The sequence below is a fragment of the Watersipora subatra genome, chromosome 3 (genome assembly GCF_963576615.1).
Source record: "Watersipora subatra chromosome 3, tzWatSuba1.1, whole genome shotgun sequence".
NCBI lineage: Eukaryota > Metazoa > Bryozoa > Gymnolaemata > Cheilostomatida > Watersiporidae > Watersipora > Watersipora subatra.
This window is the reverse complement of record NC_088710.1, coordinates 26,061,121-26,077,871: the sequence shown is the minus strand read 5'-3', so window position 1 is coordinate 26,077,871 and position 16,751 is coordinate 26,061,121. Positions and strand designations below refer to the sequence as shown.

The 16,751-nt window shown below is 33.4% G+C and overlaps 1 protein-coding gene across 1 annotated transcript in view; it reads right to left on the bottom strand.

Moving 5' to 3' along the window:
- The window catches only part of LOC137390475 (uncharacterized), a 35,054-nt gene extending 18,828 nt beyond the window's left edge, over nucleotides 1–16,226 (bottom strand). Inside the window, exons 1-3 of the mRNA XM_068076802.1 lie at nucleotides 16,137–16,226; nucleotides 10,180–10,397; nucleotides 9,941–10,075 (exon numbers count right to left, since the gene is read on the bottom strand). Of these exons, the coding sequence (XP_067932903.1) occupies nucleotides 9,941–10,075; nucleotides 10,180–10,397; nucleotides 16,137–16,226 (443 nt within the window). The remainder of the gene's footprint in view (nucleotides 1–9,940; nucleotides 10,076–10,179; nucleotides 10,398–16,136) is intronic.
- Nucleotides 16,227–16,751: the final 525 nt, after the last annotated feature.

Below are 16,751 nucleotides of genomic sequence, written 5' to 3'. Positions count from 1 at the left end.
CTGACAAAGTCGCTTTGCTGGTGGGATCACATAAACATCCTGTAATAAATAAAACAAATGCAATAAATATATGTCATTCACAGGTATGTCATTCTAACGCGTATCTACTGAAAGTTTTCAAATTGGGAGTTAAATAAATTGCGAGTGTAATTTCAAAAATGAACAAATGTATAACAAAAGCATAAGTACGCCAAGCCAACGATTCGAAGCTTTGGTTCTGGAAGTTATAGATGTGCATTAATTAGTCATTTCTCCTCACTTTCTACAACTGAGAAGTGAGCATCTTAAGTATAATCATGAATCTAAATTACTAGATAAAACTGCCAAAGAAATTTTGGCATCGATCTAAGCCATTGTATTGGTAGATGCTATAGACTTAAAAGAAGTCATTTTACTAACTTGCCATCTCAATAACTCACTCTGCATCCTTATCTCGCACATGCGCACGGGAAATTACATTAAAGCCTCAAAAAGGGAAAGATAATCTGAATGTAAACACAACAGCATATATATATATAGGAAACTCAAAGCAAAATATAAATTTACCTCCATTCTCCTATCTTCTTCTGTAGCATAACGCCGCCGACGCCTGTCAGTTCTAACTATAAGCTGTCTGTCCCAAACTTAAATCACCTGATGCTCAAAAAACTCAGAGTCACCTATAGGAGATTCAGCTCATATAATATGATATATTAACCTACTGCACCAAACCCAAACAAAACATATCATGGTTTGTGCAGCACAACTTCATGTCGCTCTTTTCTGTGTATGGCAGTTTCCACACTACTACAACTGCCCCACTGGTGTGGCCACATAAAAATTATGTAATCAACGAAACAAATTTAATAAAAATATGTCAATTATAGATATGTCATTCTAATGCATATCTACTCAAAGCTTTCAAATTGGGGTTTAGATCGAACGCAAGTGTTATTTTAAAAAATGAATCAATGTTTAACAATAGCATAAGTACGACAAGCTAACAATTCAAAACTTGGTTTCTGGAAGTTAAAGGTTGACTTGCAACAAAAATCACATCACAGTTATCTGGTATCACAAGACTCCCCATGTTATACTCTGTTGTTTTGTAGGTGCCAAATATGTAGAAATGCAATTACAAGCTCTTAAAAGCTTAAAAACGAAAAGCCGTCATAGATTAGAGTCTGTTTATTTTTCTTAAGTTGTCATTACAGTTTAGTTTTTATCTTGTCAGGTAATGTTCCATGTGAATTAAAAGGCCAATAAAAAGCTCAATATAAAATGTATCGTAGAACTGCATGTAGTTTATGACAAGCAATTTGTGTTTTACCGAAGGCCGCGTATCAAATATAGATGCTCGCTACTTTAAAGTTTTGTTTCAGCTTGGTCTAATTGGCAAGTCGCAATCTGATCATGTGACCCAATACTTCGTAAATAATTTCTGCAGCACTTTTCGATCATCACAGGTGACCAACAGGCTCGTCATGATTATCTGACAATGATATGAACTCCATGCTAAGGTTAAAAAGTTTAACGAATTTTTACGGTAAGTTACAAGATATCACTGCTAAAAGTTACAGCATTACAATGACAATAAAACAGACGCGTAACAACAATATACAGGGTTTTATTGAATGCATGAAGTATGTTTGTGAAAATATTCCGACGAATAAGGTTGCATGAAAGTGTAAACAGAAACAATGTACCACAACTATGTCACATTTCAGCAATTTCGAAAAGAGAATCCAAACTACGGAGGTATCGTGTGGCTGCGATTAACTGTTTGTTTTTGAGCTTTTAAGAGCTTGTGATCACATTTCCACATATTTTGCACCTAAAAAACAACAGAGGAAGACATGGTGAACTTTTTCATATCAAATAACGGTAATGTGAATTTTATTGCAAGTCAACCTTTAAAGATCAGCATTTATCAATTGAATTTTCTCATTTTCTACATGTGGAAAGTGAGCATAAATTCTAATCATAAATCTAATTTACAAGCAAACACTGCCAAAAAATTTGATGCCAAAATTACAGCATGGTGAAACAACAAAAAAGCCATAAAACGATGATTCGTAATTTATAAAATTTATAATTTTATTAGTCATTAAATGCATTCATTAGTACTAAAATCATTATCTTTAGTATACTTAACACTTGTTTATCAATCTAAGCCACTATATTGCTAGATGCTATAGATTAATTTAGAAGCTGTGAAATTAACAATCAACATTGTATCACGCATTTGTGCGCAGGAAGTGACATTATAGTCTCAGACAGGGAAATATAATCTGAATGTGAACACAGTAGTATATACCTATGTAGGGTACTCGAAGTCAAAGATAAATTTACCACCATTCTCCTATGTTTCTCTGCAGCATGACGCTGCTGACGCCTGTCATCTCTAACCATACGCTGTCTGCCCCAAACTTTAACCACTTGATGCTTAGAAAACATTTGAGTCACATTCACAAGAACTTGAAGCATTGTTACAATTCTGTTGTTTGTCAATAAAACATGTTGATCCAGTAATTCAGTAAATTAACAATGTCGGTGAATATCGATGTCGATGTACTAATCTAGTAATTGAACAAAATCCCTAACCTCGATATTACAGACAACAGGTTTTACTAGCGATAACAGTTATTATGACCTATATCAAAGATTCATGCTGATGATTGGTTAAAAAAATATCATATATCTATCGCTCATGGACTCTTTTAATATGTACATATAACTCGTTATGTCACAAATGAAGCACCCGCTGGATTCTGAACTTTTAAAGTATGGCTTCATTCAAACGCATATATCTCTAGACAGGTTTGGTCAACAAAAATAAAATTAACATCAAATTGTAGCTGATGTTTTAGCTTTTTATTAGTTTCATTAAATTTCTTAATTTAATGAAACTTAATTCAACCTAATTTCATTAAATTGACCTTTTTGATGCAACCATATCTTTTAAAGATGTGATTGCGACAAAAATGTCAATCAAATGAAGTTAGGACCAATAAAAGGCTAAAACATCAGATACAATTTGATGTAATTTTTGTCTCCGAGCGATAGATATAAGATGTCTTCTTTAACCAATCATCAGCACAAAATTTTTATATACGTCGTAATAAAAGTTATTACTGGTAAAAGGCGTTGTTTGTGATCTCAAAGTTAGGGCTTTTACTTTATTATTGCAATTTTACTCTATGTTAATCTAAATCACATCAAAATTTACTGAATTAATTAACATTGTTACTGTAATTAATTACCCGACCGACAAGTTTTATTGACGAACAACATAATTGTAAAAATGCTTCCAGTTTCTAAATAGTGAGCTTTAAATTCAGGTCTTCTATCTATTGTTGTCCCAGTTTTGATTTTCCGGTAGTATTCATTGTTCTCATGGCTTTAGTGATCATCTAGTATAGTGGCGAGTGCATCATTCCGCTCAAATTGTTGTGTAATGACTTTAGTTCAGTTGTTTGTACCTTTGTATTTTGAGGTAGCTTTATACTATATTCTCCTTACTACTTGAACCCTGTTCAGTGGTTGGACTGTGTTTTCTGGATGTATCTTTCAGGCTCAAACCTGTGGTGCCATTTTTGATAATCGAGCAATTGCACCTTAAAAAATAATTTTCTGTATGAAGTTGCTTGGGTGTACAAAAGATTGCATTATTTCATGGTGGCTAGTTGTGACACCTGTGGCTCACATGATGATGCGACGATGATGCTTGAAAGGCCGTAGTTATTGGTCACTCATACCATGCTGTCCTGAAGCTGTGGTGTTTGAAGTGGCTTTCATGGCCCTTATGATGCAAGTCTGTACAAGGCTGCCCTGACTGATAGACATTCTTCCAAAGTGGAGGTATGTCAAGATGGATCATGTCTTCCATTGGAGGGTTGATATTGGCCATGCATGTGCATTGGCTGCAATCCTCGCACACTTGATGAATCAGTTCTGCTGGCTCAGTTTCTGCTAGCTCAGAATATGTCCTTTCTTTTTGTAGGGTAGGTTTTCGTTTAGAAACCAATGCTTATGTAAGATGTTGTTGCATCATGTTTTTCCTACCCAACCAAAGGTTATATAGATATAGTTGCACATGTCTTTTCTGTAATATTCAGTAATCTTGATTGACTTGAAGAAGTTTTCTAACTTGCTCTATTATTGACTCATAATCTTAGCATTACTATTATTCTTCCAGTGTTTGTTACACAATGATACATTAAAGACAAATTCTTACTGTATGTAAAAACGTACAGTAAAACAAAGAATTGGCATTCCATAACCTGAGGAATTTTATAACCCAGATGAATGGAGGACCAGGTGATTAAATCAGTAATACTAGTCTGACTTTTTAAAAATATGCATGCCTTTAACAAAAGTTACCAAAAGTATACATATATGTTATTAAGGTAAGTAGCTATTTAATGGTAATTAAAATAATATACTTATATAACATATGTATACCATGTATATCATGTGCACCCTGAGAAGTTCACATCGGTAATAAGTATGCACTCAATTATTATTAGATGTTGGAAGGCTATCAATTATGAAATGCTATATATACCACTACCGGCATTATCCATCTACAGGAACAGATTCACGTGCAGCAGAAGGTTTATTGAGAGGTCTTTCATTCCATAAAACAACTCCAAATATGCAGTCTACTGAAATTGTAGTCCTTATCAGAGTATGCATGCACATATACATGTCAATGTTGGGGAGAACAATAGAAATCTGCAATGTGTCTTACAGCTAGATGCGTGTAAAATCTAGTAAATATTCTAGGTTCATGTGTCTAGATTCATGCATCCATTCATACCCGTCTATATTTGCAGTTGACGATCACGCACTTCTGCTGCTGAGCCCCCGCCTCAGCTGACCAATCTTCACCCGCTGAGCAATTGACTCTCTTCGCAATCAATCGCCTCACAATTAATCACCTCGCCTTGCAATCAATCACCTTGCACTCGAAACCAATCGTCTCGCAACCAATTGCCTTGCAATCAATCGCCTAGCAATCAATCGCCTAGCAATCCATCGCTTTGCAATCAATTGCGTCGCAGCCGCCAACTCCTTCATCCGGAAAGCCACACCTGAAGACTCTCGCTGTACTTGAAGCAAAAAAAGTTTCCCGCACATCCCCGAGTGAGGCCATGGCCCCAAACCTAGCTGTGCTACTCGGTGTTGCCCGGGTAGTACAAATAGTCTTTGCACAGAAAATTGATTTGTATTTAACATTTAACAACATTTGCCATTCTAACTTTCAAACTACATATCATGAAAGAAGTGTTTTGCGTAGTTGAAATAAATTAAGAGAGAAGATAAAACAAATGTAAAAGTTTTCAAACTTTTTCAAACAACTACCACTTTCAAACTTCGAATCATGAGGAAAAGGTTTTGTGGAGGACAACTGATTTAAAAATAAATAAAACATCTGTAATGGTTTTCAAAAAATTTTAAATTTAAATTTTCATTCCTTTCAGCGACCTATATCTTTTGATAACGTATACTGGAACCTCAGTTCTCGAACATAATCAGTTTCAGAAGGTACTTCGAAAACCGAGTTGTTCGAAATCCGAAACATTTTTTCCCATTAAAATAAAATAATGTAAATTTTTATCCACTCTAAGGCAAGAAAACAACTTCGGTAAAGTATTTTTTCAACATTTTACACCATAAGCAGTAGTCGCACCCAGGTAATAAAAATGTCTTTGCACAGAAAATATATTTGTATTTAACTTATTGCTGGCTGAGTTCTCAAACCAGTCATGTGAGACACACAGCAAAATTCACAAAATGGATTACAAGATTTGATCTTCTGTCATTCCATTTTACTATTAGTTAGAATTTTCAAAATCTAGTAAACAATATCCTGACAAAGATGAAAATTAATAAGTAAAATATTTTTATCCTATCAGTATTCATAGCGGCTAAAACTACTTTTCATAATTCCAGTTGACTGGTTTGTTCACAAAATAGTTTAGAAGTTGGAGCACAAAGCAGCCAACTGGTACATCATTGATGTATAACAATGCGTCTGAAGATGCACAAGTGCATAGAATTACATTGGTCTATAATAGGTCCTATAAAATAGTTTACAAATACTGTATTTGCTTTCTCTAGACAAACAACCAGATTGTCTTACGACATTAATGTACCTAAGCTCAAATTTGGGATGGTAACCCTTAGTCTATTTTAGTGGAAAATTCACGTATGATCTGTCTGTTCTGCCAAAAAAGGAGGCATTGACTCAAGATCTTTCATTTTTGCTTCAGCAAGCATTATCACCCTTTTGTTTTCTGGGGCACTGGCTAATCGGATCTCAGAGGAGGGTCCTCTTGACAGGGTTTTACTTATAACAGAATCCATTTTTAGACTAGGCTTATTCGAGTGCTCACAATGAAAAACATTTTGAGGTATAGCTGGGCGGTAAACACGACTCTTCACCTTGGTGTAGCGTACCAGATTATAATGCCCTGTTTTTGGCATTTCACTATACATTTTGATGTGTTTTTTCCAAAGGTGACTTCCTTAGTTTTTTTTGTTTGGTTTTATATTGAGTAGGTGGCTAATAACATGACATTCTTTTGGTTGTGTTGGTACCAACATCATTGCAAGGGTTGCTACAACATACCATATTTAATGCTAAACATAGAGAAGGAGAACTGTTGATAGTATGAGCACCATTTTGCGGTATTCAAAAACAAGATTATTAATTATTGATGACGAAAAATGCTGTAAAAGTTTAGGTTCAGTTCTTTTAAATAATATGGTTTAATGTACCAAAACCAACTTACCTAGATATCTGGTTTAAAACTTTGCTTTTTTCAATACAATTTTCGTTTTGACTTTTAATTGCAACGTCCATGCTTTTTGAAGTCTTGCAACAAAGCTGTGTTCAATTGTGAATTGCCTATATGCAATGATGCAGTTTTACAATTTACTATATGCAATTTCTGTCTGAAACCAAGACTGCAAAGGAAAGGTTAATCTCTTCCCACATAAAACTTCACTGATCACTGATAAAAGTAAAACAAATCTGATTATCATATCTAAACCGGCTTAGTAAAAATTTTTTTAAGTTTCATCAGGATTTACGGACGCGTACCCAGCATATAGTCTGTATTGAACAAACCGGTTGACTGGTTTGAGCTCTAACGGCATTGTAGAATAAACCCATTTAGCTGATTTGTATGACTCAGATTTCCGAGAAAAACAAAAACTAGGCAAAGAAAATTGTCGATATATTTGTAACCATATAAACACCCCAAAAATGCAATAATCTCAATTTTTTTCATTTTCACAGTTAGCTGATTTGAGAACTGAGACAGTGATATATAACAACATTTGCCATTCTAACATTCAAACTACCTAGGTTGCATGAGAAAACATGATAGTTAACCTATAATGATTAAAGTTTTTTGTGTAGTTTAAATAATTTGAGAGAAAATAAAAACAACTCTAAAGTTTATTAAACTTTGTCAAACAACTGTAACTTTCAAACTTTATATCATGAGGAAAAGATTTTCTGCCAGTATAATAAATTAAAAAAATAAAGCAATTGTGAAAGAGATTATATGTAAATTTCAAATAATTAGCAAGTAATAGCTAAATTAGGTCGGTTTTGCAACACATACAATAAAATATGATACGGTAATAATACAACTAATAAAAATAAGAAAACAAAATAAAATTGGTGAATATGTTGAATAATAATAACAATTATTGCATAGAAGTGTGTGTATAAAAAGTTAGCGTTCCACCATAAGCTATCCATCAAAACTATGAATATGACGATACTGGTACGACGATATGTTATGTAAAAATAAAATGTTGTAGTGTCTTTGTCTGATCGAAGGTGAGAGAATCTAGTGTTATTCCTACTCGAGATAATACAATTGTCCGCGTGAAAAGTAGTGACCTTAACAGGGATTTAGCAATTGAACCTTAAGAAAGGCCAGAAATAGAGGTTCACAAAAACGGCATCGTTTTTCATCGAGTTAATAAAATTTAATCGCCAATTTCTAATATCTAGAGAGTCTATTGTCGCTACCGTTTTGCCGAAAACAAATTAGCCCTAATACGTCGAGGACAAGAAAGCATCCTGTAACATGAAGCTAAAAGAAACCTACAGAGTTGTAATTATTACATCATTTTTGTGTGAAAACGGAAAACGATGAATAGGTTATGTATAGAGGCGCACTAACCGGATATTCTTGGTAATGCGCCCTAAATACCTAGTAGCGGCTAATAGTCCAAAAAGTACGGTACTCTATAAGGCAGACAGACAGATAGACAGACAGAGAGATAGACAGACAGAGAGACAGACAGACAACGATTGCCGTTTATATAGTAGATTACTCTGACAGTCACGTGCACCATGAGAGGTCTACATGTGTAATAAGTATGTGCTCAACTATTATTAGATGTTGAAAGGCTATCAATTATTAAATGCTATATATACCAATACTCTGACAGTCCGGTGTACCAGGAGATGTCTACCAGAGTAATAAGTATGTGCTCAATTATTATTAGATGTTGAAAGGTTATCAATTATTAAATGCTATATATACCAATACTCTGACAGTCCTGTGCACCATGAGAGGTCTTCATGTGTAATAAGTATGTGCTCAATTATTATTAGATGTTGAAAGGCTATCAATTATTAAATGCTATATATACCAATACTCTGACAGTCATGTGTACCATGAGAGGTCTTCATGTGTAATAAGTATGTGCTCAATTATTATTAGATGTTGAAAGGCTATCAATAATTAAATGCTATATATACCAATACTCTGACAGTCCTGTGTACCATGAGAGGTCTACATGTGTAATAAGTATGTGCTCAACTATTATTAGATGTTGAAAGGCTATCAATTATTAAATGCTATATATACCAATACTCTGACAGTCATGTGTACTATGAGAGGCCTACATGTGTAATAAGTATGTACTCAATTATTATTAGATGTTGAAAGGCTATCAATTATTAAATGCTATAAATACCAATACTCTGACAGTCATGTGTACCATGAGAGGTCTACATGTGTAATAAGTATGCACTCAATTATTATTAGATGTTGAAAGGCTATCAATTATTAAATGCTATATATACCAATACTCTGACAGTTCTGTGTACCATGAGAGGTCTTCATGTGTAATAAGTATGTGCTCAATTATTATTAGATGTTGAAAGGTTATCAATTATTAAATGATATATATATACTAATACTCTGACATTCCTGTGTACCATGAGAGGTCTACATGTGTAATAAGTATGTGCACAATTATTATCAGATGTAGATAGGCTATCAATTATTAAATGCTATATATATCAATACTCTGACAGTCCTGTGCACCATGAGAGGTCTACATGTGTAATAAGTATGTGCACAATTATTATCAGATGTAGAAAGGCTATCAATTATTAAATGATATATATACCAATAATCTGACAGTCCTATGCACCATGAGAGGTCTACATGTTTAATAAGTATGTGCTCAATTATTATTAGATGTTGAAAGACTATCAATTAATAATTGCTACATATGCCAATACTCTGCTCGTCGTGTGCACCATGAGAGGTCTACAGGTGTAATAAGTATGTGCTCAACTATTATTACATGTAGATGTAGAAATGTGGTTGAGTGAAACTGATGGTAGCAAGCTTGGTTGGGAATATGAAGAGCTGAGTTAAATTTATGTTCTGTGCAATACTTCATTGAATGCCCATAGCTTGGCTTCAAAAATACAAACAGACAAGCATGGTTCTTATTATAGCAAATATTACCTATTTTAAAATAAACTCAAATCTATCACTAAATTCTAGTTGCATATTACTAATGTCAGACCTTGAGTAAATAATATTCCTTAAATATAATAATGCAATATTTGTCGTTATCCTGTATCTAATGCATTGTAGTGGAATTGTACTAAATAAATTAACTGAAATACCAGCTGGGAAGAGTTTCCATTTTGCAGTCAAAAACATGCAGCTCTTCAAGAGAATTTGCAGGCAAACTTGGCCATGCTAGTGAGAGGTCAATCTGGTGAAGTTCTAACTTCTTGAGGCTAGTGAATGTTTCCAGACTAAAATACATTTCAAGCACCTATTTAAAACGGTGCAAAAACTGTGAGCATAAGTTATACCAAAATGTATAAATGCCTTTATTTGCACAACTTCCAGATTCTACCTTTCTACTGCAGAAGTGTTTCTCAACTGTAACTGCGTCATGTGCGGGGCAATGTCAGCTAGTGACAGGTGGCAATCACCTATAACTGTTAGGTGAGTTATATGATTCTCTCCAATATCTGTTTTAATCTCTTGCTCATCATTTCTATGTTTACACACGAGGTCTCTAAGCTCACCATTCCATTCCGGCTCCCCAGTGTCTGTAGCCCAGTTTGGTTGCTGAAAATGATAAAAAAACAAATTATAAATAAAAAACGTTTAAAGATGTGATGGCACCATTAAAGTCATTCAAATATGCAATTTTTAGCCAATAATCAGCACAAAAATTTTAAGGTGGTCATAATATATGTTAGTGCTAGCAAACTCGTTGTCTGTGATTTTCATCGTTAGGAAATGTACCAATTTACTGAATCACGCACGTTGAATCGACAGGATTAATTGACGAACAACAGAATTTTTACAAAGCTTCAAGTCTCTAGCGAAAATGACTCAGACTTGCCCGTGCACCAGGTTGTCAAAGATTGGGGCAGACAGCCTATAGTTAGAGCTGACAGGCATCAGCAGTGTTATGCAGCAGAGGAAGCTAGGATAATGGAGATAAGTCTACTTTGAACTTTGAGTCTATTATATATATATACTCAACTAAAAGTAATAACTTTACTAGTCATGGATACATTCACTAATTAACAAAATTTTACTTTTTCTAACATTAATTATCATTTCGTAATTTTTTGGATGTCTCACCTCGCTATAATATTTGCGTCAAATTTTCTATGGCGGTTGTAGCTAGTAAATCAGATTCATGATTATAACTTACGTATACTTTTCACCTGTAGAAAGTGAGGAGAATAGATTGAGCATTAATCATCTTGAATGCCAAGAAAAAAAGCTTCGAATTGTTGGCTTGGCATGTTGTTGTTGAAAGTTTGTTCATTTTGTAATTTTACACTTAAACTTACAGAACAATGTATCTATTAATGATATCTATTCATCACTTGTTTCATTGACTACAAAATGTTTAAGCGGCAACACCAGCGCAGCAGTGATGTCAGTGTAGAAACTGTCATGTATGAGGAAAGAGGGACATGAATGTGTGCTGCACAAACCATGATATGTGCCAATATGTTTCTCAGGTTGATCTAAGTGTGTTGCAGCAGAGCTGAAGGTTGCATACCTTATAAAACAAGGTCCATTGAGAATGACATATTAAAACTACTGATGCTACCATAATAAGATTTTTAGCTAATTGAATTTTTTTTCTGCTAATTTCACTAGATGTAATATCACTTCCAAGCAACATTCAAAAAGATATCAGAAGGGAATGAAAGTTTAATATTTTGTTAGTTTTTAAGTATCCTGATGCGGAGTGCCTAAAACAATATGAAAGGCTGAAGGAACATGATATGTACAACATGGTATGTAAAGACAGAGGAAGTCATGCACCCGCTAATAATGGACCTTTTCGACATACCCCAAAGGACTTACAAGACAAGAGTAGTGATTACATCAACCCATGTGTACAACTAGTGAGAGTTGGATATTCTATGACCAAAGATGAAGAACAATATCCAGATAGATTATAAACAGTGTCTAAATCTACTGCAGTAGAATAATTTTCCTAGTATATGACCTGAAACTGTATGAATGGTTACAAACAAGTAAATGAAACTTTTAAATGAAATTGTTTTGTTTAGATGGATATTTTTTTGCATGTAAAATTATATAATAAAGTAATCATAGCAAAGCGAATGCAAAATTTATTTGCTGTTAATTTAAAATAAAGCTTAGCCCCAATGCTACCTGTAAAAGAATATTGTCTGATAGATGAGTTTATGAAGTATAATCAGGGCTGTAATGACAGGTACTTTTGCATAGCTCGACTCAGTTTCAATGAATCAAGTATTAAGAGCTAGTCAAACAATTCTATGCTCCACACTTCTAAGTAAGAACAGGAAAGTCCACAACAAAAATCAGGCCCATGAAAGGCTTTATTATTCCTTTGCCAGAATCAGTGGATTAAGTGGTGCGGTGAACTAAAAAAAAATTTTGGTACTTTAATCAACTAATCAAAGAAAACCAGAAATTTTTTCAAATATTAGGTCCTAATAACGACTAGCTAACATAGACTATACATGACTTTTTTAGGAATGCGGTGCGTTTCAACATATATTCAAAGTTTTTTTCTTCCGAAACTGCACTTTTTTTATTTTACCCAGTAACTAGTTTCTAGTACGGGTAGCAACATGGAATTGTGCTGATACAAAGGCCTCAATAAACTAAATTTAATCGATTGCCTAATTACCATAGACTGGCAGAATGAAAGTCACGAATCACGCATTTTTACAGCATGTGGAGGAAACAAATTGATTTATTAATTTATTAATATTAATTACAAATTTATTTAAGATGTTTGAGAAACCGATAACAATATATATGAGGTTGAATTAAATATTTTATTCCAACAATTCCTGGCAAGTACAACTTAAAAATATATGATAATAGAGCAACATAGCAACCAACTTTTTTAGCGATAGCCGATGTAAATACGAGCGTGAGACAGGCTATATAGGCTATATACATCTCAGCTATATACATTTTGGGCAGGTCTTGGCCCATCATTTCCTTCTGAGCATTTTAACATCATAAGTTTTATTTTAAATTTTAATCCTGGATCATCTTAGCATTCAGGCCATCTCAAAACTCAACAACAATTGTAAATGATAGAATAATACCTGTACTTCCTGATAGAACAAGCTAAACCTTAATGGAACTACATCTTTAAAAGTGATATGCCAAAAACTTTTTTTTAAACTTCCGTTATTTTTACATTCAGTCCTAGACAGCAGTTGGTAATATGGTGATACTGATAGTTTGTTCAGTTGCTGCCCATTTATAGTTTCTACAAATTTTCTGCTACTTTATTTAATTTCAAAGAAAAACTTTTTTATTATATCAAGCCATATTCAGAAAAAAATAGTTTTAAAATTATTACAAAACCATGTTGCTAGGGTAGCTAAAAACATTCTGATTAATATTTAATACCCAGCATATATCGTTAGTTAATTTGTAAAATGACTGAAATATTTAAACAACATACAAGTTTTAGCAAATTTTCACCTTTGAGGTACAAAATTGATTTGAGAGGCCCACATGTAATATGGTTATTGATGAGGTATCTATGTGGCCTAGTATGCAAGAGCTTGTTTACAAATAAACTACCTCACTTAGTATTTTTCGTCAAGCCGAGTTAAAAAAAAAGGCGGCTAAAAGTGTTAAATAAAAAAAGTTAAAGATTAAGCAGGCAGAAAAAAAGGTGAATAAATTAAAATGAAATAAACTTAAGACTGAATTTTGAGTTAAGTTGGTCTATTTAGGTAATATTGAAAGTACAATAAATCTTGATAACCCCAACTTCATGGAACTGAGCAAAATTGTTTGAGTTATTAAAGTGTTCAAGTCATCAGAGCACTGTCATAAGTGCATGTATTTATCAGTAAATACATGCACATATACAAACTATCTATAAATCAAAAGCATAGATTGCTCGTGGCAAGTTAAAGGTCCCCTCATGTTAACTTTTTTAAAAACTTTATCAGAAAATGTAGATATTTTTTATCACTGGAGATTTGTTTGTTGTTTTAGGTGATGTGACTGCCAAAACATTTTCAGGTTAAAGTTGGCAAAACTTGATCGCGGTTAGGACGCTTTGAAAAAAAAACATATTTTTTTCTGAACGTTTTAACCAAGGTCAATTTTACTTCAAGTTTATTTCAAGATTATCTCACACTTCCAAGCTTACCGAGGGCAAAGCGGATGTTTGGTAAAATTTGATTTTTTGCAAACCCTTAGAAAGACTTTAATAAAAATGATTTGCCGATGATGATTATAACGACACCTAAAAACTACTCAAGGTTGATGTTTATCTCCATAGATTGGAATAAAGTGATATTCTGATTTGATAACAACCGTTGTGGTAGCAGTTGGGCAAGAAAATTGTTCGAGTTAATGATGCTAAGTTCGAGTTATTTGAAGAAATTTATCAGTGTGGAAATGAACCAAGCGACACCATTCAAAGTAACCATGTTTTTAAGCTATCCAACGGCGAGTTATCCAAGTTTGACTGTATATGCAACATAGTGTCACAAAAGGGTCTTGTACAGAACGTGTTCCCCTCATGTCTCTCACTTGCACAGTGTCTCAAAGAAAAGAAATCTATACGTTGATGTACATAGCAATGTGAGATGTCATTGCAGATCATACGATTTAGATTGGTAATTGTTACTTTGTGAGCATTTGTGGATAATAAGAACAGTTGAAAGCAGGTTTATCTGTTTAATTGCACTATTTTAGGTAGTTTCTTGTCAGATGGGAACAGATAACATTATTATTTGTCAATTTACTTAGAAAGTTGAATTTAGAGAGTGAAATGGCATATAAGGTCAATCATTGAATGAATCAAAATATTAATCTATGTGATTGCAAGATAACTTCATTTTTTTGTAAAAATGTTGCTAAAAAACTTCAAAGAAGTTTAATTGAGTGTTTCATGACTAAGCACAATTTAGTTAAAAGTCGCGCAACTATATTTTCAGCAGGAGTACTATTAGCATTTTTTTTAAATTTTTGATGGACAGTGCAACCTCTGGATACAGCTTTAATCTGTTTTAGGGTTCGCATCGTATGGTGAAAGAAAAGTATGTAAGGGTATAGAAACCATAATAATTATATAATGCAAACGTCCCCTATTAAAAACCGTCAAAATTTTTTAAAAGTGCTGTGCATGCTCAAAATTGGAAACAAAATAGTATGTAAACCTTAGTAACTATAGTTACATATACTAAATTTGTTGTATTTAGTGTAATTTGCGGTTTTAATCTGCAATAAACTATAACATTATAATGAATCGTAGAGAGTTCTTACCTTCAAGACAGATGTGCGTATAACATAAATAGTGAACTCGCCTAAAAAACTTTTTAGCTTACTTAACACATACGCCTATAGCTAAGCTTTTGTATGTATTTTTAACTATTTCACTGAACTTCAATGTTTCTTATTTCCTATCCTTTTCTGTCTTATCGTCTTTGCTTTCACTATAACTTCTCGAAAATGTTAAAAAACAAGTTAAAAACTTTTTTTCAAGCTAGTTTGGTAAGAAAGCCCAAACAAGGTAGTTTTTGTATTGAAGGGGATTTTTGTTAGCAGTTTAAAAGAGTTTGCGTAACTACTGATCTCTTTGAAAGTATTACAAATCAAAATTTGATACTGGTTTTGAAAGGTAATTAATACTGCTTTACACACGAGAATTGCTAAACTGAGAGAAATCAGTAGTCTTGTCTCTTTCAAGCGTTGTGAAAATACTTTCGTTGAACAGAATTTCAGTGAATTTGCTATTTAGGTATTTTTAATAAGCATACCAACTGCCAAATTTGAACTTGGGCAAACTTTTGTCAAACTCGTATGGTGAAATAAGATTTGTATGGTAAAGTGATAGAAATCCTCATGTTCCAATTTGTAAGGTGAAAAAAAATCATTTATTACAATAAATGTATCCTGTGGCACCTTTTATATTTTTTATAAGATGAGGTCAGCATGATTTAATTTTAATGAAATATGCGTAACGGACATTGAGTGGAGCTAACTTGGTCAAATTATGAAATCTAGCATAGTTTTCATAAAAGAAAAACCTATATACTAACCTTTCTATACCTCTGTAAAAAAGCTCAATATAATATTAATAGAAATCCATTTCCAAAAAACCCATTGATAACATAGACGACTGAGGGTATATTTGAACATGTAAATATCCTGGCAATTCTAGCGATCATTCAATCATTGTGATTTTATGTTGGTAGGTCAGCTGTTTGACTTTATATTGTGATGTGTTTAATGATACATACATACTCTAGGTTTGTTTTTTCAATTGCTTAAATCACACCAAAAGGCAGCTACTTTACTCACTGGGTTTCCTGATATCCGATTGCTCCTCATAATAATTACTCTTTGTCCTGTTGTCACTAGGGGCATCAGCCTTGCTACAAGAAGCTCCATGTTTCGGACGAACAGTGTTGTTCATTTTCCTTCCTTTCGAACAGTTAGGAAATGTTAGGTCTTGTTATAAAGCTACTGCATAGGCTGTAGGAGTGCTGTTAAAACAATTAAGAGATGAAACAACACTGATTGACATTTGACTAGTGCTGTATAACAATCATCACCTGCCTTGGGTAGTGTTAAGGTATTTAAAACTATCAACTTCAGTATATATCTCGTACATGTATATTGAATGATTTTTGAAGTAGTGGAGAATCTTAGTCTAGTCTAAATGTATATAATAAAATGGTTCTCCTTTCTCGTGTTTCGTTTATATAATTGATATTTATATTCAGCCAGTATGTTTGAGCTGGCTGACACCTACTTTTGTCATTTCCGCACAACCTAGAAAATAAGCAATTAGGGGGTTGCCCATTTTAGGGCGTTGTTATTCTCGGCAGGTATATCAACCAGCAAAGGTTTATATAATGTGTAATAGCTGAAAAAAATTGATTGCTTTAGACAAAGTTCATTATACAAAAATAA